This window comes from Ascidia mentula, chromosome 1 (assembly GCF_947561715.1).
Source record: "Ascidia mentula chromosome 1, kaAscMent1.1, whole genome shotgun sequence".
Taxonomy (NCBI): Eukaryota; Metazoa; Chordata; class Ascidiacea; order Phlebobranchia; family Ascidiidae; genus Ascidia; species Ascidia mentula.
In genome coordinates, this window is record NC_138566.1 from 23,383,034 (window position 1) to 23,408,137 (window position 25,104).

At 39.5% G+C, this 25,104-nt stretch overlaps 3 protein-coding genes across 3 annotated transcripts; 2 read left to right on the top strand and 1 right to left on the bottom strand.

Moving 5' to 3' along the window:
• The first annotated feature begins 364 nt into the window (after positions 1-364).
• LOC145908739 (metalloproteinase inhibitor 1-like) lies at positions 365-4,563 on the top strand. Its single transcript, XM_082996071.1, has 5 exons — positions 365-545; positions 1,454-1,548; positions 1,993-2,107; positions 2,558-2,727; positions 3,727-4,563. Exons 1-5 carry the CDS (start codon positions 422-424, stop codon positions 4,120-4,122), a joined length of 900 nt encoding a protein of 299 aa, XP_082852197.1. The 5' UTR covers positions 365-421; the 3' UTR covers positions 4,123-4,563.
• A 1,468-nt stretch (positions 4,564-6,031) lies between these two features.
• Positions 6,032-9,551, top strand: LOC145890064 (metalloproteinase inhibitor 3-like). Its single transcript, XM_082981107.1, has 5 exons — positions 6,032-6,152; positions 6,280-6,368; positions 6,609-6,723; positions 8,138-8,304; positions 9,078-9,551. Exons 1-5 carry the CDS (start codon positions 6,032-6,034, stop codon positions 9,549-9,551), a joined length of 966 nt encoding a protein of 321 aa, XP_082837233.1.
• Positions 9,552-10,009: 458 nt separating this feature from the next.
• Positions 10,010-24,334, bottom strand: LOC145894237 (protein FAM184A-like). The gene is made up of 20 exons (XM_082982759.1): positions 24,005-24,334; positions 23,700-23,857; positions 22,915-23,611; positions 22,586-22,721; positions 22,339-22,520; positions 22,073-22,249; positions 18,931-19,083; positions 18,442-18,602; positions 17,755-17,877; positions 17,253-17,403; positions 16,678-16,818; positions 16,338-16,441; positions 16,140-16,261; positions 15,693-15,841; positions 15,470-15,587; positions 14,940-15,132; positions 14,482-14,599; positions 14,085-14,189; positions 13,531-13,724; positions 10,010-11,382 (listed from the first exon to the last, which is right to left on the bottom strand). The coding sequence occupies exons 1-20, from the start codon at positions 24,146-24,148 to the stop codon at positions 10,935-10,937; spliced, it is 3,774 nt and encodes a 1,257-aa protein (XP_082838885.1). The 5' UTR covers positions 24,149-24,334; the 3' UTR covers positions 10,010-10,934.
• Between the last annotated feature and the right edge of the window lie 770 nt (positions 24,335-25,104).

The following is a 25,104-nucleotide window of genomic DNA, read 5'->3' on the forward strand; positions in this document are numbered from 1 at the left end:
ATTGTTCGCAGATTAGTTTTTTCAAAATTTCGCCACACACTTTTGAGCGACTTGTATTTAGTTTTTCAGGGAATAAATCAAAAAATATCGCGCATTCTTTGAAGTCAGTGCGCACTACTGCATTACGCTCGTACAGTCCGAAAGTTTTTGTCTAAACCAAATTTTATTTGGTTAAATAGCAAACAGTTTACCCGTGAATATAGTATTTGGTTTTACACATGTAACGAGGATTACAACTACAAAACCTGATAAAAAAAATCGTGCAGGTTGTTGTACCTAAATGTGTGTAATTGGTGAAAGTGTGAAGAAAAGCTTTTAAACAAACTTTGTGACGAAATCCACGTATCGCTTTGTTCGCAGCAGTCTGAGAACAGAGTAGTTGTTTAATAACAATTTGTGTAAACGCCAATCAGAGTTCGTCATGATGCCCGCCTACTTCGTCTGTGCTACGCTGATTGCCTGTTTGGGCCTCGTCACTAACACAAGAGCTGATTGTCAATGTCGGAAATTTCACCCACAGGAGTTGGTATGCCGATCGCCTTTTGGTAAGTTCGACATTTTCGTGATTTTGTTGTGTATTGCGCAGCGGAGAGCTTGCACGCTTGTTTACAACTGACTTCGCGTAATGCGATTTAAATTCCCAACTTTTCCATCACTGTTATCGAAACTCGTTCTTACTTACAGCTATTGGACTTAAGCCGCGTTGGTTGGATTGTGGAAATTCCGACCAAACGTTTTACTCAAGTTTGATGTCACAAATAAGAACTTGAGTAAGGTTTTAGGAACCAATTGCGATTATTGGCAAAATGACATTTCAGAAAAAAAATTGATTTTGAAAAAGCAGGCTTTCAACATTTTTTCAAAGAGTAAAAACAAAATACTTGCTGCATGATCTGTGAAAAAAAAGGTTTATGCATTGCTATTTCCAATTTGCCCAAGGCCAGATAAAGTTTCAAATGTTGATAATGCATCAAACGCTATCAAAACACTTTCATCATCAGTCGACTCATTTGACTCGCCCGGTATTTTTTAAGGACAGTCAACCACTTTTAACGCTGATCACAAAATTGCACCCTTATTGCCAACCAAGTACGCAATTGTCCAAATTTTCCAATTGCAAGTTTACAGATTGCAAAACGTACGTTCCCGCCACGAACGACATCGAAGTTTTAACGTTGAAAGATTATTGCTTGGGGTTTGTGATAACGCCCATCATCTGTCACGATCACAGCGGTTTGCGGAAAAGATTTTGGTTTAAGTGTCCCCGTAATATAACTTTAGGCGATTTGAGGGTACAAGTTAACTGAAAATTGCTGGAATGTCAATATAACTGCATTATACCGTCTGGAACTGGTTGCTTGAGCACATAATGGCTTATGACCGGGGCAAATTTTGCATGGTGTCTGCGTGGATATAATTAAGTGCGATTATCTTAATGGTTATTTGTTTGAAGTGGGCGAAATTCTCATCACGAATGAGGGATTATCGGCGTCGGGAACGATTGATGACCCTACAGTAGTCGTGGCTGCCAAAGTCCGAATAGTCAAGGTAAAATATGCACTTAGCTCTCTTCGTTATGTTTTCCAAATGCACACATCGCATTTAAGAGACCTTAACTACAGGGTGGCGATTTAACGGGCACGAGTATTGGAACACCTCTTAAAATTCAAGGATTGATTTCTAAATTTGCTACTTTACATATGAGTATAGTTATTTTACTTGTTACAACTTGTCAAATGTTCACTATAACGGTCACGTTTTTTAACTTTTAAGTCTGTTTTTTGATCCAATTTATGGAGCAACAGGTCAAAGTTTTTTTTATAGTGCAAGCAAATTCTGTATCATCCAGCCTGTAGCACACGGAAATTTTGGCATAAATTTGGCTTAACCGACTTCATTAAAAGGCTAATGGTGACGATCATAGTGTTTTTAAACTACGGAAGATCTTATCTCCAGGGTTTTTACGCGTTATTTACGTTTATCCGTGTACAGATATACAAAGGCGGCTACGAGGACTTCGACGAAGGCGATGAGGTAACGTTGTACACGCCAGCTACAGCGCAAACCTGTAAGAAGGACTTTGAGGCTGGAGAACAGCTCGTGGCAGGTGAATATTTGCCAAAATATGTGAAGGCACTGGCGTTGTGTCGTTCAATTTCTTTTTAAGGGTGGTAATCGAACGACGCCAAGCATGCGAGGGATATTTTTGTTATCGCCATAGGCGGTTGCACATTATGTGTGTGTGTGTATTTTTAAGTAGCTTGCGATGTCCTGTGATAATCCAGTGGGTATTTTACCAGCCGTAGAAATTTCCAAAAATAAAAAGTGTGTCATAATACGTTGCACATTTTTTGCGAGTTATGTCAGTTATAACTTCTATGGAGAAAATATACTAAAACGGCCTTTTTCCTTTTACTATCGAAATAATATTTTCCATACAAACAAAAGTAAACATTCAACACGTTTCACGAAACGGAACCGAATTTACCAAATATTATATCCGTTCTACACAATGATTTCGAACACGAGCGAATTTTACATCTTAATATCGCCACAGCCAAACTGTTCCGCGACGGACTCCTGATGGACAGTTGTGACCTCCAAGTACAGATGGACTGGTTCGCCAGCGATGAACAGCCCCGTACTATTCGTCGGAATATAAGAAGCAAGGCCTATCAAAAAGGCTGCGACCACTGCCGTATTAAGCGACCGAAAGAGAAGAGCTTTGTAAGTTTGTTTCCGAAACGTAGATAGGTATAAGTTCTTGTGTTTGTGGATTGCTAGACGCTTCAGGGTGAATTGACGTCACGACTGCCTTTGCGGACAATGTTACGTGCAGCCAAACAGACACGTTAAAGGTTAAAGGAAGTTAAATGGACGGTTTTATAGACTAACAAAAACTTATTTTCTTCGGTCGTTCCATATTTTTTCGCCTACTTTTTTCGTTTAACTCAGTCTAATGCAGAAAAATGTCTTTAAATTATTGAATGAGCTTTAGCTTCGGTTTTTGGGCTTCTTAAACCTTGTTAAATATTGGGGATCTCTGCCCCATTGTATCGCATTATCGTTCGATGTGCAAAACACGAATAAGGTATTTCGATATCAACAACTAATAAAAACTTCCTTTTAGCCAATTCCCCATACTCTGATTAAGGATTATTTCTGCCGCTTGTTATGATTCACCCGCGAATTTGCTGTTTGTGAAAACAAACATGCCTTTGGGTTCCCAACGGACAATAAACGCGATGTGTCGTGTGCCAGTCTAACGGATTATCGCGCGACCGCAATCCGAACAATGCGTGCAGATTCCACTTCCCATGAAGGTCGTGTCTCATGCGTGACGTCACATGCTATTCCTGAATATAAATGCAAAATTTCCGAGTGTCCGGCTTAAAGCTTTATGATGACCTCAACCCGAAACAAATTAGCGCACATGTTTTTTCCAACCACGTGTGTCCACCGCCGTGTCTGAAACAAAACGACTTCAAATTTTCACATTTGAAATAGCGAACTTTATTGATGACTAACTGTTCAACTATGTGGGCTGAAAGTTTAACTTCTGTTTTAAAATGCATCACAAAAGTTGTTCGTGTGAAAAATAATGACAAGTATAGCACAACAAAACTATGTGTCTTGCCTTTTGCTATGACACGTGAACCTTAGAATCACGTCTCTCTTATTGGTCTTACTACTTACATTCAAAATAACCGTTGACTTTTCGTACAGGTTTACCACGACGAATGCCAAACCAAATGCGAGTTTCCAATTTCAACGGCAGCTTGCGTGCCCATAGATGAAGAGGGTCGGTGTGCTTGGAACAACGTAGAACATGATGACCCGGCCGCCGGCACACATTCCTCGGAAGTTCCAATTGAGGAAGACACCAAGGAGGGAGTCGGGAACAACGCCGAGGATGCTCTGGGCCACGAAGAACCGCCAAAGGAGGACGCTAAAGAAAACCAGGACAAGAAAATGAACGGTGCGGGAAAAGACCCCAAACCGAAAGTGGTGATCAACACAGTAACTTACCCGATCACCTTCAAACCGACCTCTGAAGTCAAAGTGGGAATTGTGACTCACGTGATGCGTGTCTTGTGGCCCTTCAGGAAGACAAGTTCATAGTAGTGGCGGCGTTTTACGGTTTAATGATTTTTTTGTCAAAGTTTAGCACTGTAGCTTTTGTAAAATGTCTGGCGCTCTTCCGCTGTTCCGCTTTTTCTTCTTCTCCAGCGTTGTTTTTCGCGTAAGCCAGCTTAGTGATGTCAGTGTATAGCTTGGTATTGTGAATATTGTTAAACAGTGTTTTCAACAGTTTCAAATCTTCTTGTGTATTGTTGCCCTTTCTCATTTAAGTCAAACTGCTATCCATTGTATTTGCAAGCTGAAAAGCTATCAAATTACAGGTTTTTGTTACTTGCTTTGTAACATTCTGCGTTAAAGATGTACCACATATCCTGTATTTGGGGATTTCCTTTCTTTTTATTTATTACGAATATATATATATGGCCATCAACGTTGTTTCAATCTTGCCTTCGTTTTTTCTGAAATAAAATAAATTCGTCATCAAAATGTCGTTTTGTGGAGAAAGAGTTTCACCGTGAAGTACAAATACTACATTATGATTTTGAAAATTATAGGTGCAGAGGGAATTGCCAAAAAAAACATCAAATATGACTCACACACTTCGGATTGTCAGATTTGGCTGCAAGCTTTTTAACTGTTTGTCATGTTAACCTATTTTTTTAACATAATAACCGCAATCAGCGTTTTTTTCTCCGCCAAAGCCGCTTCGCATGCTGCGAATACCAGGACAGATAGCTGAGGGATTCAAAAAACAAACTGTTGGCATGCATGAAACACCTGTGTGATGTTACAGGAGGCAACTGCATCGCGCACGAGATCTCTTCTTGGAGATCATTCTTAAAAGCCCGATGCACTGTTGCCTCGGGGCTTGTGCGTTATTGCAATGCAAAGCAGACTTGCCCTGGCGCTGCAAAGAGGCTTTGGTCGCTTGAATCCATTTCTATACCGTGGTTAAATGTTTGTTATGCTCGGTCACTTAGGTCCGACGCGGATCGCATAAAGGCGAGAATTAAAGAATCGAGAAAAGATGACAAGCGTTCGTACACCATATAGATTAAATATAAACACACTAAAGTTTATTTTAGACTTTGCGTACTGAGTTAACAGGAGAAAGTCAGATTGAAAATATATAAAGGTACGGAAATTTTTACGGGTAATAAACAGTTCGTTTTGTGAGTGCAAAGTATGGAAAAAAAACCGAAGTTGAGCACACTCTTTGCTCTGAACTGTCCGACCTACGACTAAATTTAACCGCAATACAAGGAATTTTGCGTTTACTACGCGTGGCATGTTGTTTCATCTGTTTGATACATCTGAAAATACCAGGTTATCTGCCGTATAAGCTGCGTATGACAAGCCTTTGTCTGACGCGTGCCAACTGAAACTTTCCAGCTATCGGATTTACCAGATTACCTGAGGTTAAACCCAACGACCTGCGACATATTGCGAACTCCTCTTCACTGCAACAGTTTGAAGGGCATTGCGGTGGTAATTGCCTGACGATTATTGGATGTTCTTTCAAGCGACATTTACTTTCTCTGTTCGGTGTAAAATTTGGAGGTGGTAGACGATATTTTACGAGTGATTGGAAAACCCACGCCATTGCTTCATTTATTCAATGAACATAAATAAAACGTTTTGACGTGTTTTCTTTCCAAACTATTTGTCGCCTCGCAGAAAGCAGTTTTAGAAATTACTTTCAATTTCTTGGATGAATCCAATTAATTAAAACCGCCGAATATCAGTACTTCATATGAAATGCAATTACCCTTGGTAAACATAAACCACATTTCTCCCCTCGGTGTTGTTGAAATATCATATTGACCTTACGGCTTACTAAAAATTTGTCTCAGTAATTCCTTCAATGGAGAAAAAAATATAAAAATACTGAACTATTAATTTATTTTCAGTTTTTTTTTTGTAAATCGATGTGAAACGAAATAGCGATATGTCAAGAAATATTTCGACAGTTCTGCTGTGCATTTTTGCCGGACTTCTGACCTATGGGGAAAGTTTCTGTTCCTGTCCGTATCACCATCCTCAAGCCAAGTTTTGTAACGCTTCTTTTAGTAAGTTTTCATCCGTTCATGATTATTAACATGTTTAACAAAAAACAAACGCATGCTTATCATTATATATGTGGTGGGCAGACATGTATGTTATCTTTTATAATTATAATTAAACTTTTCACCACAGTCGGAAAGATTCGGATTATTGACGCTTCAATCGACGAAGCGGTGGAGAATTCAACAGTCATAATATCCGGCATAGCTGACATTTTGTCGGTGCGTTTCCAATTTTGACTAATTTTTATAAATTTTTATTTAATGTTTTATGTGAGCGTAACTCCTTTACCTACTGAAGAAATGCATATAAGCATTCTTTTTGCAATATTACCGTATTTTCCGTTATAAAAAGTTAAAAATTTCTGATGTAAAAAAACGATAGTACAGGATGTTATAACATGCAAAATGATTCTATCGATCTAAGACAGTCATAATCCTAAATTATAATCTTTGTCGTAGGTTTACAAAGGACCGTATGAGGATTTTGTAATCGGGGACAGAGTTTACGTTTACACGCCAGCAACATTTACCAAATGTCGCCGTTCGTTCGAGCTCGGCGACCAGTTGATTTCAGGTAAAAAAATGGTTGATATGTTTAACAAGTAGAATGTTTGTCATGAGTCTTTTCGGCTCGGTTATTGGACACGTTGCATTTCAAGAAAGTCAGTCTGAGTCAATTACATTGCGTACTTGTGTCGTACAGCCAACCTCGTTACAATTGCCACGATAGCGTAACGTACAAATTTAATATAACTTAGGAACACGAATCACGGTTTTCGAAACAAACAGCATGGGCTTTACTGTTTATTTTCTACATAACATTTTCCAATGAGAGAAATTTCACAAAGAGGAAACAGGGGTAACGTTTAGACTCAAATGCAGTCTATGTGACATATATTCACATTTATACCCGCACTGCCTTATGATCATACTCGAAAGAATTTCATGCTACTGCTATGGGGCACAGATTCGTAGCCAAGATATGGCCAGACTCTGCATGTTTTAACCGCATTTACTCTAACATATTTACTGACACCAACGAGTCAAGATGTTCCTTGAGATAGCTTATCAGGGAAGAACTCGGTAAAATGCAGACGAAAACCAGTTAAGTCGTGCATGAAGTTCCTTCAGGGGATAATTGCGAATTAAATGGCTGACAATGTGATCCCTTGACCATGCGTTTTTAGCCGAATGCCTTCAAGTGTAATAACATGCAAAGATGTAAGATGTGAATTAGGTTGAAATGTGATACTCAGAACAAACACTCTACTGCGCTTGCTGTTTTAAACACAATAAAGTTCGTGACGGACACATTAAATTTCAGCACTTTTTGCACCGCATAATGATCCTTTAATCGCAAACTTCTTGTTGAACATATGTTTGTTGCTTCAACAATTCACCGCGTCGTGGTGTTTGGGTGTTTGAAATAATCGTGTCAGATGTGGTAATCACCCAGTCTAAATATGTCCTTTTATGTTATGTCGTGCAAAGTATTACGGTCATTGTTTGTGTGCGGTTTGAAAGGACAAACATTTTAGCAGCACATCCACCGCACCAGACCTAATTCGCTATGTTAAAGTTTTGAGAGCAAATGATGTGGGTTATCAACCCAAAACTCTTATTTTTCCAAAGAAAGTAATAATTTACTAAATCTGCACAAAAACTGTTACATAACTTTATGCTGGTAATCATCACAGCCACAATGCACCAATTCACATTTAACCATTTCCAATTATTTTGAACACTTTTTAAAAATAACCAGGTTGATCTTGTTTAATGAAATTAATCATGTACTGGTTGTTATTAGCGACAGCAAGGGGCTATGATCGCCCTTCAAATATAGTCACATCACTTGTTTAAATCCCAACACTATTTCATTCAGGTTATGCTCGAGATGCTTTCATGGCAATCATTTGGTTTACAGGCTGCCAATAATGTCATTGTATGAAATATTATTGCTTTCATGACAATTCACTATACGTTTACAGGTCGTGCGTACCGTGGTGGATTGTTTGTCAGCCAGTGCGACTTTCAGGAAATGGAGGGCTATTTCACCCCCCTCCAAATCGACGCCATTCGCTCCCATATCCGAACCAGGTCTTACCTCAAGGGATGCGAAACCTGCAAAATTAAAAGCCAATTCGACTTCAGCCTTGTAAGCAAGCTTTCCTTCTTTACTTTGTGTGCATGTGAAACAGAAATAACTATAATCTGAATTAAACGGCATTTGCAACTTTAAGATCCGCGGTTGCTTTTTTAAGTAGTTCATACACAAGCACATAAAAATAATGATTGTAAAGGTCATGCAGTAGAAGCTTTCATATGTTTGAGTCGTTTCAGCGGCATTTAGTTTTTTTACATTGTTTAAATATCAGAATATTTTCTGTTCACTTTCATCATATTTATCACACAATATCGCAAAACATTAGAGAACAAAGCTTTAGTGATGTCAGTCTATAATAGCGGAATTATTGTTTCCAGTTTAATACACTTCTTCTATGTGTCGTGCTCTGTGCACGTTTTGGTGGTCGTGGTGCACAGCAAAACCCTGTGGTGGTTTTAAATCCGGTTAAACCTTTCCGCCTTACTGGGTGTAGTTGCGAGCAGATTCTAATCTTGCTATAAACCGCTTAATATAACCCTTTTTGCAAGGTACTTGTGTTGCATTAAACTACACGTGGGCCTTGCAAAAAGGGCAAAAATGTATCACACCACTAGATAGCTCTATGCATACCATAGATATTTGATACAAATGTATTTAATGCCCGATTCTTTGAATCAGACACTGACGATGCTCATTTTAGAGAAAAATGAGTAAGAAAACAGACTGATTTTAGCCTACTGAGAAAAAATTTTTCATGCTGCTTGTCCCTTACAGGTTATTGCCTTTTGTATAATGTTACACCTAACTAAACATATGACACCCAGGTGAAAAGAAACGAATGCCGAACCAAGTTTGAGTTTCCCGTGCCAACCTCAGCTTGCGTTCCAACCGGCAGTGGAAGGTGTGTATGGGTCGCGAGGTCGACGTCCGCGTATAAGTTTCCACCTAGAGCTCCTACCGAAGATCTCGAACCGGCAACCACAACTATCAGCACAACATCATCTACACCAGTAACCGCTAAAGCCCATGTTGGGTTTGAACCAGTGCGCGACGTTGAAATGCCTCTCGAAGCTGAGCGTTCGTTTCTCGAAGAGGAAGAGTTCGCGGAAGAGGAAACTAAGCAGAAAACAACGCCATCTTCTACATCGAAAGCAAGCACAGTGGTGGATAAGAGCAGCACGGAGCCTAAAGTAGTGATAGGTACTGTGACCTTCCCCGCAGCAACGGCAAAATCACCTCATGTCAATGTTATTAAATACTTGATGAAAGTTGTTTGGCCGTCTTTCTCCAAGAAATAAAAAAAAACAATCCTACCCAATTTCCCAAGCCGCATTTACCTCTCTTTGTACATACAAGAGTGTTCACAAGAACTTTTTTCAGTAATCTATAGTTTTCTTCGAAACAAAGGTGTCGACTTCCGTTGTTTGGTTTTCACAGTGTGTGAAACATGCTTGCTCTTGTTTGTAAAATGCGTTTTGTAATAAACTAATAATCAAACACCACATGGACGTATTCTCGGGAAAAAGTGTTCTGCAGCGGACAACTGATTTCCAAAAATACTTAAAAATAGCTGAGTGACGTCATTCCCCTGTTACCCCTTAGAAGTTGTCTCTGGTTTGATCCGCAATCAGCCAATGTACTTATATGGACCTTTTGGATGGAATAGATTGATTCACATCAAAAGGCTTACATGTTGTTGTTAAATGTTGTTACAAGACGCACAACGCAAAGACGGTGGATTAGTTTAGATTTATTTGATAAATAACTAATACGAAGAAACCAATAAAAGCTCGAAAACGAACAAACACAAGTTCAATTTCGCCGATTGTCTCGTACGAGCCGATAACATCTGCTCAGTTGCGTGAAATTGTCTTTCCTCGAGAGATTGAGACACGATATTTATCCTGCGGTGGACGCTGCAGTCACGCAAGAACAAAAGCCAGGTACTTTACGCGGCACAAGAACAAGGCCCTTTCTTCGTAATCTTGACATCTAGCGCTCGCGGTTTGGCCGCGAATCTTGCCGCCAGGCCAAGAAGAACAGAGTGGTCAGCGCTGCTGTAAACAGTTTCATCCAACAAAAGGCAATGGTTACCATGTTAAAAATCGTTGGTAAAACGTTTTATATATTCGTTATTTTTCACGTGGGCTGCATTCCGTGGAGTGGACAAAAATCCTAGTAATTTTTATTCAAATTAAGCCGTAAACCGACCAAAACCCCCAGGCCCGACGTACAACTCTGATTTGCGCAATAAATGGACGAAACGTTCCCTAACATGCAGTAACCGTATGCTGCGAGCGATTGGTACGGCGGATCAGCAAGCAGGGCACAAGTTCGAAGAAAAGCTTGTACTGTACATAAGGGGTAAACACAATAGCACGGGCAAACACCTTATTCGAGACGTACTGCTTGTTGAGGTTAATACAGTGTACAGTTTCAAGCTTGGTAAGTCGGTTTCCCAGCAAGCAAAAAAGACAAACAAACACCGACCTAAGAGGTTGATAAAATATTGTTGACGCGTGGAAAACTGCATAAACGTAGGCATATTAATATTATGAGCGAAAGAGTGTCTTTTTAAAGATTTGGTGTAGTCAATAACACTACTTTTAAGCAACGCTTGATAACCTCAGGAATTCTACCATTTATAACGCATACTATATATCCTGCCATTTATAAAGCATTTATTTTTTAACTCTCGGCGACTTCTTCTTGGATGCCAGCAACGTTATGAAAGAGTCCCTCATGCTCTTCCTTTTGGAGTTAAAACTCGGTTTCCTCATTGTGTAATGATCGGGGAGTGATCCGTACGGTGACGTCACGCGCTCGCTACGACGCAACAGCGCCATGTCGTCATCAAGGGGAGCAGGTTTGCTTCCTCGTTGTTTCCAGATGTCTCTGACGTCTGTGAAGGTCGGAGTGGCCACGTCACAATAGCTGATTTCGCCCGAAGGTTCAAAGGTGGTGGTTCGGGTGAGCTGCGGCTTATGTTTGGTGCTGTGCATCCGAAGCTTTACGAACTCTTCCGAAGTCGTTCCGAACCCGTTTTCGACCTTGGTGGACTCCAGCGCTCCGTTGCAGGCTTGCTCGAACTTTTGGGAAAACTGGTCGTCAACTTCGTCCGAAGCAAGGCTAAAAAGCGTACAACAGATTAATCTTTCAAAAACATAACTTGGACAATATACGCGAGTTAAAGTTTATCATGGGACAAAAAAATAACCGTTTACTTGTAAATGTATGTCAGTGTTTTCTCAGTTTATAGGCTAATTTATTTCAATCGAACAAATGAAAAATTTAAAACTCTTTCCCGCACTGAAAATCTCAGCGATCTTTTTCATGCAACTTTGAAAATACTTGTATGCAAATGTGTTTGCAGCCGGAAAATCCCCGTCAGTGGATTAAGAAACTGCCGAGTTATTTTTTGCAATGTTAGAAGCGCATTTTTCGCACATTCTCTTGTGTGGCATTTCATGATGTAGCTTGCAACCTTTAAACCGAACGGAAAAGTGCGACTGACAAAATGGCACCATCTTGATAAGATAGCGATTCTGCCTTCAGCGACGATATCGACAACGATAAGTGGATCGCTTTTTGTGTCACAGCTAAATTGCAGGTTGGGATTGTGGGCTCACAAGTGCGTATTGTGTGTTCTTGTTTTGCGCCAAAATAAAACGTGATTCAGTTTTTTTTAGTTTTCGTTGTACATCTGAGCCCGGAGGAGACGAAAAGCAAGTCATGAAATTGGTTTTGGCAAGACAACCTGTACGAAATGCGTATGTGAATGCTCAAAGGACAACAGAGACACTGGTAACATGCAGTCTACTTGTTTGTGCTGCCAAAAATTTATTGTCTTTTGATGCAAGGAAAGTTCAGACCCATATAAAAACCTGGTATAGGATTTTTGTAACCAGGATAACCTTGGTTTAAATCCGTTATGATACATTTTAAACAAATTAAAAATGGCTCGTTTCATGCTCGAGTTAAAGTATAGGAAATTACAAGTCCCTACCAATGTAGAAATATTGAATCCCTTATCTACCATAATAGAAATGTGCCGTTTTATTTGGTCCAATACACAAACCTTCGTCGACTTAAGTTTCTTTTCATGACGTACAATCTGCTCCTGCACTTACTTCGCCTTGTTTACCTTCCGTATATGGTACGGAAGGAAAGGTCACCGAAAATGCAAAGACAAGTCACTTTCTGACGTAGCTATTATTCCGACATAAGTCGACGTTGATATTAATCGGATTGCGGATACTCACCGAACGTGCGTTGTGTTTTTCGCTTCTGGGAGCTCGAAATAATATTTATGTGTTCAGGTTCTTTCTCACTATTTCTAGGTTGGTTTCGATATCCCGAAAATACCAAAGAACTTACAATCCCGTTTTGTGGTTCTGATACTACTTGTTGTTTCATATCCAAGCTCAATAAAATGTTTCGCATTGAAAAGAAGTACCTAATTACTAGTAACACGTTTTTTGTGGGAGGGGGAGGGGTGGGTGCTATAGAAGGGTTGTTTATAGTTTTTCGTAAATTGCTTGCGATTGACCTTTTGCAATCGAGAGAAAATGTGTTATTTGCTGTTAGGACCCCTCTCCCACTTGAACATTTTCTCGGGGTATAACTGCTTTCGCCTTGTTGAGAAGGTTTGTACTAAACCACGTCAAAACTGTCCATTAAACAACGAGGATAAAAAAAACATAGAAGTGGAATAGTATTGAGGAAATTTTGAAGTCAGAACGGTTTGTATAATTTTGTAGTGTGGACTCCATTGTAATAGTTGGGTTTGTATATTGTCTTTTATGCAAAAAAGGCACAAAACATAAACAGCAAAACGCAATTACCCTATTTCGCTTGTAAGACACATTGTCGAGGGCAAGGCAAAAATCCATGCTGGTCAACTGTTACGCAACAAAGTGTTCTTTGTGACGCAACACAATCGAGACCGGTTACAGTGATAAGTTGAACGTTAGGGCAACGCACATGCTGGCGATGACGTAATAGGTTAGACGTCACTCTGATCAGAAGACAGAAAAGGTGAGTAGAACGGCACGCCAATAAAAATAATGAAAAACTGAAAGCAACGGTATTATATAGATTTTTATGTGCATGAACGTAGGTAAAAGGGAAGTTATGGTGAAAAAACTGTGAAAAAAACAATAAATAACTCGGTTCAAGCGAAGGTGATTCCCCTTCAGGTACTTTCATGCACTGCCAGTTAGTCGATTGTTAACCACGGGGAAAGGTTAGGTCGGGCCATGCAGCGGACCGGCCTACCTAAGGAACTTCTTGGGGTGGGGCGGGGGCGTCGGCTGGAGCTGCTTGTACCCGCCAGGCGAGCTCGAACCGGATCGTATCGGCTCCAACCGGTTCGAACCGTTCATGGCCGGCTCGATGGAGTTCAGATTCGGAACGCTCACAAATTGTTGAGTGAAACGGGGAGGTGCTGAGAGGGTGTTCTGGCCCTTTTTCTGCACGTATGATGGAGTGTTGATGAATGAAAAGTAAAAAAAAATACAGAAGGACTTATGTATAGGAATCTCCTAACTCTCTTATAATTCTTTTGAATACGTTATACTGACGATGTCGAATTATAGGCGAAATATGTATATCGGCAAATATAACATATTGAAAGATCGATTGGTTTTTAAGGGAATTTGCTGCACGTTATGTTTACATATGCCATGCTTTACTTGAACTATTAAGCACGTGACCTGTTTTCTCAATATAAAATACACACACGGCTTTGTAACAAACAACTACAAACTGAAAACACAATAAACCCGCAAACTTCCAAACAAGTCGTGTGTGTAAGAGGAAAAATATCTGACCTTTCCTCGCGGGTTGAGCACGCCTACATTGGGAGCCGCGCTGAAAACCTTGTTGAAGTTGGTTTCGCGATTGACGAGTTCCATCTGATAATATTTCTTATCATCCTGCAAGTAAAAGCAATAACCACATTTTATCGCGGGATAAAGGTTGTGTTGTTTTTGCTTAATCCCAGTGCAAAGAATCAAAATTGTTAACAACTTATGCGGGGTATCCGAATTTCAATACAGGAGTACGAGTTGGCTAGCCATCAGTTGCTTGCAACAATCTATTGTATTAACAGTTTATAAGTTGGTATAAGTTTACTCGAAAACAGTTTCGCTGACATGTACATATTTATTGTGCACCGAACCATAAGACAAAAAAAAAATTTTTCAACCAAAACCATTCGCTACTCACTATGAGTTTTTGCATTTGTGATTCACGTTCGCGAACGAGTTCCTTTAGTTGGTTGATCATATCCACATCCTCAGGACGACTGTCACGCCTGTTATACATCTCCTCTGCTTCTCTGAGTCTGAACAATTTAAAACGGGAACATCAATTCTAATGTCGTCTCGAAAATCGAATTGCTTTGGTATAATCAAGCACTTTGACTGGTAGCATGGTCCGTTACTAACCAGCAAATGAAGTTTATACTTCTAGTAGCAAGTCGAACTTAAACAACACTTTTTAAAAGAAAAACGTCAGAATTTTTGTCATATTATTTCGAAATAGGAGAAAACTACATAGGACCGAAAACCAGTAAGATTTTGGACAACCCTCAAACGAATTAATGCTCTTTACACCCACCTAGTATATCCCAGTGGAATCACAACAATATTTCTTCCTGTATGATACAATAAAAAGCTACTTACGCTATGTTAAGGGAGGACAACTTATCCTTTAGCGCTTCCGTGGCTCGGTTAAAGTCGTTCACCATCGATTGTTTCTGTCGAATCGTCTCCGCTTCGTAGCGATCCCGCTTCGCCTGAAATTTCCGATTCAACTCCTCTTCCCTCCTGAACAACTCAGCGTTCGCCTCGCTGCGCACGCGCAATATTTCCTGACCTGCAGGATATAAACGAGAGAGTTGTGATAACAGGATATCACAGGCACAGGAATAAATTTGCAGCATTTTCTTCGTTGCGTAAACACACTCGATTTTTGTTGGTGTTGTTACAAACATGGAGTTTTGTTTATTCATCTTATTTAATCACATTTTGAATGTTCAGGCAAACATAAAGCAAACTCAAATCTGATTTGGTCAAAACGTAAAGTTATTGTCCATAAGATATACGCTTGGTTTTTGAGCTACATTGTGATAAACAGACCACGGGAAAGTATTATTTCCTACACTTGTATATAATGTTTGCATATAAATATATGACAAATACGATAGTAACACCTTTCACATCGAGTTCGCGGTTGACGGTGGCGAGCGACTCGTTCTGTTCGGTGACTTTGTCTCGCAAGTGGTTTAACTGCGACGTGGTGTTCCGCAACTCCATCTCAAAGTCCGAAAGCTGAAAAAGACGATTGCGCCGTTCATAATTTTGTTTTGACCACGAGAGCATGGAGACGACGCGAAACAAAAGTCCAAGATTCTAGAGTTAAAGTTTTAGCTCCACCTTGCGGTTAAGATCTTCCTCCTTTCGTTGATTCGCGTCTCTCTCCCGTTCCATCTCCGACTTCGCTGTAACGATTTGCGCTTCGTATTGCCGATTGATGTCATCGAGGGCTGACGAATGTTGGTAGCTTAATTGGCTTCGAACCTCCTCTGAAAGTAGAAAAACAAACCCGGTTGCTTGAAAGTCGGAAACGCGCAGCGTGTGGTGTGAAGTTAGGTTTAACAAACATATTTCAAGCAAAAACAACGACAGTAATTCAATTTCATTGGTCGGTAAATCTAATAGTAACAATGTGAAAATAAACCTCTTCTAGATGCAACACCTCAGCTTAGTTACACACATAGAGATTGAATAAATCTTGGGTAATTATATACCTTTTATAAATCATATCCATAGTTAAGGCCAAAAGTCAAAGATACATGCCAGTAAAATCTTTCCAACACTAACCCATGTCGTCCTTGAACTCCTGTTCTTTGTTTTCAAGTTCCTCCGCCTTTTCTCTCCTCATTTTATCCTTGAGCGCCTCCAGGGAGATCTGCTGAGCCCGCATCTGCGATTGCATCTCTTCTCTAACAAATAAGATTACGTTAGTTTTCAAAACAAAGCAAATATTCTTTACAACGCTAAAGTAAGATGCGGGCTTACCTATGTTGGGAGAGCAGTCTGCTCTCGGAGTTTCTCAGTTCGTCGATTTTACGTTGCTCCATTGTCGCTAGCGCCACCTCGTGGGCAGAGGACATGTTGTCCATCTAAAAAAAATATTTCAAAAAATAGTTACAACGTGGAAATTATTACGGGGATATTGTTATTTTTGAACACATTTTAAAAAATGCCTAACAAACGGAAATTTACATCAAATGGTCCTTTAAATTAACAACAACAACCGAAAAGTTAAGAATATACCATTTGATTGTGGCGAAATATTGTAATGTTTCCTCGTACAATACCATGTAATAAATATACACAGGCGTTCATTGTCATTTACCTCCGATCGCAGCTTCATGGCAACCTCTTCCGCTTCACTGCGAAGTCTTCTCTCCAACTCCGACATCTCACTCCTCCCTTCCTCCACACGATGTTCCATCCCACGTCGCTCCGCGTCGAAGTTGTTCCTCATTTCATTCATCTTAAATAAAAGTAGAATTTAGAGCTACAGACAGAGTGTACATTGTTTCACACCCTATAAGGTCTCATCTGTGCAGCTGGAGATTAAGGCAGAATTTACTTTTAAAGTATGCAGGATTGTGTGAGTCGCATGAACGTCATAACGTTATGAACAAAACTGAAGTCACACATTAATCTGCTGACGTAAATTACAGGTTTGTTGCTTCACTATATTCATCAAATAAAGTAATTTGCTGTCACAGATAAATAAACAATGCCTGACCGAGGGCCAGATCTCTCTACAGTTATTAAGCAAGTCAAGCAATAACGTGGCAAAAATCGCCTTGCATCTTAAACACCAATTTACTAACATGGTTTCTGCAAGATTTCAACGGATTAAAGTAAAAAGGCAGCAACCCAAAGAGGTAAGAAGGGAATTTTCCCGTCAAAACAAACCTGCATGGAGAGTTGTTTTATTTGTTCCTCCCATCCAGCTCTCGCGGCATTCAGTTCGTCCTCCTTCCGCGATTCGAGATTGAGAAGAGACTCGCGACGTTCGTCGGTAAATTGTGACGTCAAGCGGCTTTGCAAATCGGTCAACTTCGTCCTGACACCGAATAAAACAATGAAAATTATTTTCCTTCACGAAATCAACCTAACCAGCAACACTAGTTTGGCGTGACACAGTAAGTGTAAACCTCAATGTCAATTTCAAATATTATTATAATAAACCTTGTGTCAAACAATTTTATTTTTTAAAAACCTATTTCGCTTTATTAGGCATCATCAGTTCTACACAAAATAAAAAGAAAAGACATGTCTTTTAAGTGAGACCTAACATTGATGGTGCATGAGCAGTGGTAAAGTTATATGGTAGCAGTACTGTGAACACAGACTGGAGTGAAAACACATGATGATCATTTTAGTAAACCACGGGTTATTAGATGTAGATTTTTACCTCAATTCTTCCTCTGATTTTTCTTCCCACTCGCGTTTTATTCTCTGCAGCGAATCCTCGTGGTCGTTGCGCAACATCGCCACCTTGCGATCGTGCTCTTTGCTCTGATGCTTGATGTCGGAACTGCACGTAAAAAAGTATTAGTCAAATCGCGTGTACAAAGCTACACAAAAACGTACGAGTTGAAGTTAGGTAACTAACAGACGGTTAAATGATATTTCCACTATAAAAAGTATATAAGAATGTTTAAATCAAACCACAAGATTTTACGTTAGCGAAACGTACACAGAATTGATAATTGATACATGTCAAAATATTAGCTATTGGCAAATAAGTTATATGAAAATCATTTGCGTGTGTTTTGTTTATGAAACGCGTTTCTGATGTTGGTATGCAGTATACAATTGTCAGTCATTGACAGTTAACTTGAGGTAAAACTTCATGAACAACTTTTGATAATAACAGGTGAAATCTATTGGAGGTAAAGTTCAGTTTAAAGGTCACGCCAAGTAAGGCCAAGACCACTATACGAACAGTAAAACAATATCAAGAGGAAGCATTTAAATGTATGTGGTTCTGTTGTAGCACATTACAACGAAGCGTCAGTCCTCGTCGCCAGGTGCAACTCGTCGATATAAGTCCTGTTGTGACGTCACAAAGGGTCACTTATGACGGGGAAATAATCACCGTAGCGTGTCGGCGCTCGCTTCCACAGTTCTGCGTCTTGCATCTGCATCGCGCAGTTCGTCCTCCAGCTCTGAAATTCTCGACTTGAGTCCGTTAATACGAGTGCTAGCGTCGCCAAGGCCACTCTCGTGCAGTGTTATGGCATCGGAGAGTCTCTTTATCTGTTACATATAATAATCAAATGCTTAATGTTGTAAAAGTTGGTATCCGTCACACTAAAACGCGTTTTAGATATAACCCATGGCGTCACAGGATTTGTGATGCTGTAGATTGGTTAGAATACTAAAGTCATTTTTTGAATATAAAAAACCAAGGACCAATAGATTTATCATTTTAATGAGGAAATAGTGCAGGAGCATAAACAAGTTTACCTAAGGTAGTAAAGCAAAATTGCCATATTGGCTTCATTTATCAATACAAAACAATACAAACACTGCTGGCCGTTCATTGAACTATTCACAACAGCATCACAAGATGTGCATGGTTAACCTCTTGTTGTGAGTTTCTTAGTTCCTTTCCGATCTCCCGCTTTTCCTCCTCGAGGCGGGAAATGGCGGAAGCTTTTTCCTCTTCAAATGCTGAGGTTTCCTTCATCAGGCGCTCCTGCATCTCCCGGAGGAGTTTGTCCATCGCTTCCTGCGTCTGGGGAAATGAATTTGGGTTTAGAAACTGGCAGCGGCGAAGTTTGCATTTTTGCGGCGCTCAGTACACGAAACTACAAATAAATGTACTAAACGGTATCCGGTGTCTCGATATGTGTATAGAGACACCTTTTTACATTAGCTCTACAACTTTACAAAAGCGAAACGTGAAGAAAACCTGCAACCAACAATCCCAAGTGCGACAGCCTTACTTTCTGGGTCAATACACCGATAACCACATACAACATCCGTGCTGCAAAAACTTATCCAGCATCAACAATCTGTCTGAGATCAAAAAGCTCAACGCTAAAAAGAATTGCATCTTTCCGTGCTACATGGGTGGTGTCGGAGTAACGAGTGTTTTCTAATTTGCTACAGGTGCGAACAGACGTTTGGGGTGTCCACTGGCTAAATGGTCACATCGTTTGTCGCTAAACACATCACGGCCGCCCGTTCTTAAGAGGCATGTCAATCACATAAGGTTTTAACATGACCAGAATCAGACTGATGATATTTGGCTTGCCGACAAAAAGTCGAGCTATTGGGTCGACATGGGCGTTCGGATCAGTGTGGGGACACAAGCAAAAAAAATAACTTTTTCCACATCAGCAAGGAAGAGTATAAATAGACTGGCCCATATTGTTATTAACACTGTCATGTTAAAATTAAAAAAAAATAGCAAGGAAGATATATATATATATGTAATGCTATGATAATCACTAAACGAAACAAACGCGACTAAATACCACAACGCCTTAACTTACCCGCAGACATGCAGGGAAGTATGGGTTGACAGGCCCAAGGCGTTACACGCCATCAATACAAGTAGAGATAGTGGGTCGGGTTGCATTCGATACGCGTCACCACCGGGTTGCAAAAAATGCGGTTACGTCATATCTGCGTTGCGCTTGACCGAGCAGGACATGTCGCACGCCCGACGGATCATAACAGAATGCGACACGCGTCCTGAATTTTGGAATGTTTAGAACGGAAATTGCGCGGCTTCACCTTGATACAAAGCATCAAAGCATCCCGTGCATTTAGATTGTGTGCGCGCGTCAATTGAGACAACGGCATGTGTCATAACACGTTGCTGAAGACGTTAACGTTATTACAGGGTGTTGTTGACGATCTTCGACTTCAAAAACAACATCAAAAGCACGTTTTACAAACAAATTACCTGCAAAATTTGCAATCAGTTTGTGCAAAATCACCTCCAGGGTTTACACAATCACATCACAAAGACCTGCGTAAGAGCCAAATACATGGACAAGTGGCTTCCGTACCACAACCCCGTACTTGTGGGTAGCCCTTATCAACACAAACTATTCGCCTTCAGTGCGACGCTGGTCGATGAGTGATCCATCTGTTCACGTTGTTGTTACTGGCTCGGAATGGGTGAAAACACAAGTTCGAGTTCCGCATTATTAAACAGATATAGATAAAGTTAACTTTCACAATACGAACTGTAGTGGGATATTTTCAAACGTTTTGAGGCTTTTGTGTAATCGATTTTAACGGAGGATATACAAACTGTTTGAAGACCAGTAACTGACAAACACACGACGTATTCATAAATAATTAATTACTTTGGCCATGATTGGATTTCCATAAAGCAAATAATATTTCTAAAGGGCATTGTGACCCGGGCAAACACGACAATGTAAGATGTTAGTATGTTGTTCACAAGGTATTGAAACCAATATTACACAAAACTAAACAAAAACTGTTGGACTTCTCAGCAACATCCAGGCCTGGAGAAGTTACGCGGCTCAACAAAGACGATTAAAGTAGGCTTAGCTGGTGTTTTTCATAAACAGATAAGGGCTACAGGGTCCTAAAGCGCATACCGAAGACCGGTAACCAATGATTTAAAGCCTCGATTCGTCGCAGTAAGTTGAACTGCAAGTGTGTTAATGTCGTTCCGATTTACAATTTTCCCGATAAGAAAGTCTTCGACAAAAACGACAAAATTTTGCCATTTGCAAACGCGCTTTTAAGATAAATCGGGGGTGCTGTATTTTGCTGTATGTACATGTAGTGCCAAAACACGTTGAACGTTTGTACACTTATACATGTATATCAAATGTTGTGAACCGGATAGGTGTTTGTGTATTAAATAATTACAACGTATACAACCAAATGTCAAGTGCAGGAACCACCTCAGGCTTCTGTGAAGTTGTTTGAAAATTACGGAGACAATGGCTCTTGACAATTTCCCATTTCAATCACCTTGGGCTACGTGCGTTATTTTGGTTAATCTAATGGATATTTCATATGGCTTCACTGATGTGATACACAAAATTGTACATTTCTTAGTGCTTACTGTTTGTACTTAATGGTGCTGTTAGTAAATTCCTGGTGCGGAAGCCTATCGCAATATGTTCTGAAAAGGCACACGGGAGAAATTGTGACATGTTTTGTATTGTTAAAGCGAATCCGAAACCGATTAGGTAACGTTAGATTTGCACTTGCTTAACACCGAATCCTTCACAGACTTACGCCAACTTCTTTAATTAGCGTGAAGCACGGTTTACTACATGCCATGGTGAGCCACCACGTCGAATTCGTACCCTGCCAGCGACACAATGGCCGCATTGTCCAGGCACGCTCAAGCATTGTAAACACGCCCGAGGTCAGACGCTTGAGTTACGCGATGGTGCCACTAACCATGCTAAACCTCTGGGGCAAACCAAACCATTACTCAAGGGATGTTGCACATGCCAGCCAGTGCCTGCTAGACGATTTGTACTATGGAGTAATATATTATTGAATTACGGCAAATACACATTACTTTAAGTTGGCTGTAGCATATCAACTTTAAAATTATGTCTCGCATTTTCTTCCATCTAAACTGGTTTAGTCAAATATGATAAATACATCAGGAACTACTACCGTCAAAATCAAACTTGCTTCAATCAAATCCATACACACACAGAAACAAAAATAACATTTTTTTAAACATTTTAAGTGACTGCATTGTCGCCTACCTCATTTTTCATCAATTCCACTTCAGATTGATGGTTGGTAGCCATGGAAGTCGCCTCCTTCTCAAACTGCTGTTTCAACTCTTCCACCTCCTCATCGTGACTTAACTTTAAATCCTCCAGGTTTCTCTTAAACTGCTTTTGCAAAGCTTCCTTCTCACCAGTCATGGTCTCAATACGCTGTGTGATGATACAATATTATTACATTATTGTTGGAAGACATTTTGTGCTAGAAATTTTTTTGTTTTATATATTCTAACATCACTTACTTGGCCAAGCAGTTTAAGTTGTTGTACAAGATGTCCATTTTCATCTGTCTGTGCCTTTTGCAAAGCAATGCGTTCTGAGTCCACATCTTGGAGTCGTCTCTTAAGATCCTTCATTTGTGATTCAAGATCCTGAATGCTTTCTTCCTGAGTCAACTTGATGGCTTCCAGTGTGCCAATAATACCTAGTAAATATTGCAATTTATTTCAATTATCATGCCAGTGTTTACCTGAAGTTATGTTGCCTTACTTGACTTTTTAATAATATCACCAGCTTGCGAGTCCACCCTTTCTCTGGCTGTGTTGAGTTCTTCCTCTGTAAACTTGCTGTGATCAGATAAGGTGTTGTATTCATCATGAAGCTTGGACAACTGGTCACGGAGATCCTGCACAAGTAAACATGAATATTTTTAAAAAAATTGGTGTAGTTATTAGAAACTAAATAAAAAATACTTTTGATTTAAAAGCTAACTTGGTAATACTTTTACAACCATTCAATGACAATTCCGATTTTATACATCTTAGATTAAAATGATGTAGAATATTCATAATAAAATCATTTTATGCAAAAAAGCAAACCTTAACATGATCCACAGTGCTATTAGCTTTGGCATCAGACATAAGAAGTTTATCATTTAGGCTTTGAATTTCATCTGCTTGTATCGCCAATTCATCGGTCAACTCTTTTATCCTTTTTCTAAGGTTCATTTCTACTTTGGATGATTGTTCTTTCAGAACTGCTTCCCGCTCTTTCCATCTTTTCTCCAGTTCCTCATCAGTCATGGAAGAGGCTTTCATTGCCATTAATTCGCGTTCGTAAAATGCTTTCGCCTTCTCCATTTTTCCCTCATAATCCTCAATACACTTTCTGGTTTCCTGGTTAGCCCTATTCAGTTCATTTTGCAAATTGATGAGTTGCAAGGAATGTGATTCACCAAGTTTTGCTTGATTTTGCTCAAAGTTGCATTTCTGGTCGATCAAATCCTGCTTTAGTGTCTGTATCTGATTTTTATATTCCATAACAATAGAATCCATATTTTTGTGCCTTTCCCTCTCTGCACTGGACATGTTATTTTCAAAGTCATCTATTCTATGTTCAAAGGCAGCTTTTGCCTCGGTTAGTTCTCTGGTGAGATTTGCAATGGTTGCATTGTGAGCAGACCTAAGTTGTGCTTCATGATCTTCTGCAGTCTGTTTAAATGCGTCCATTTCAACAATAGCCAACTTGCGCTCTTTTGAATAAGAATCAACACAATCTTCCAAATTTTGTATTTTCCTAAACGAAGAGTATGACAAATTATAGCTGGTATAGCAGGTAAACTGTTGTTACAAATATAAAATTTAAAAAAAATTATCAACGTTACCTCCTGAGGTCCAGTTCATTGCCAATTTTTAACCGATATTGCTGAATTTTAGCTGCAGTCTCAGAGAGCAACTGCTGCATTTCCTCTTCATGAGCATCCTTAAGTGCCTCCATTGCTGACTCATGATCATCATTCTTGGTGTTCAATGCATAGATGACCTTACAAAAGAAAACAAATCGGTTTTATGTAAGTGACACTGGTTTGTAAAACTACACTAAATTGAGATGTTCTAATATTGACGTTAATGTAAAACTTACAACAAACTAACAAATAACTGCATGAACACAACAATTAATAAAAATCACCTTGGTTAATTGAGCAATTTTCTTTGACATTTTAAGATGCATGTCTTGCATATCCCCAGCCATATTGACACCTCCACCTCCATATGATTGTCCATGCTTTGATTGATTGTTATAGTATGGCCAAGACATTTTTCCAGTCGCCATCACACACAAGACAAACTATTCAAAAATGTTAACCCCAACTATTCAGTTTTGGGGCCGTGGGCCGTGGCTATTGTGTCCTGTTGTTTGGACTGCCAAAAATCTTACTGGGCCCATATTACCATACAGCTTTGTTCAAGTTGCCTAACTAAAAGAAATATGAAAGTAAGGAAGTTTATTTGATTTTCTTACTTTTGTAGTGTTGGTAGTAGTAAAACTGGTCACCACTTGCAACATCTCAGCCAAAAAAGTATTGGTTCTTCGACAAAACAGGAAAACAACATACAACATTCGCCTTTTCGCCAGAAACCAGAGAAGAGATGTGATTATTCATGCATGACATCGTTATTTCGCTTATTTCAAGCTGAAACGTAAATACAAACGGTTGACATGGAAACGATAAAAGAAGTGATCCAAAAAGTTTTTACACTTAGAACCAAGTTTGGCAAAAACACAGTACTTTCCCTGCGTTTCTTTTATTTGTATGAAGTACTTTTCCTACGCTTTATACAAAATTGTCAAATAAATGTCTAACAAGTGCCGTTCGTTTTAGTTGTTTACAAAAAATCCGTCCCGACATCCACACTACATGTTTTTATCATTAAATTTAGGTGCGTTAATTTAGCAAATTCTAGATTAAAAAAATCAGTTTAAACGTTTATTTAGTGTTTTGATATCTACAAAATATAATATAACTTATAAAATGTATTTTCCAAAGTTATTTCAACCACGTAGTCACGGATTATTGCATACTTGCGACGGTAATTTGTCAACAAAATACAAATTCGTTTTGGAACATTTTTGCTTTAGTTTAACCTAGGGCCTCAGAGAATGAAAGAAAGGACGACTGGGGAAAAATATGCTTTCCTACCCAGAAGTATTAAAATACGATGCGACTAATGTCAGATAGCTAGTTTGCTAAATTTGAACATATTTTAATCTATTTTTCTAAAATGATT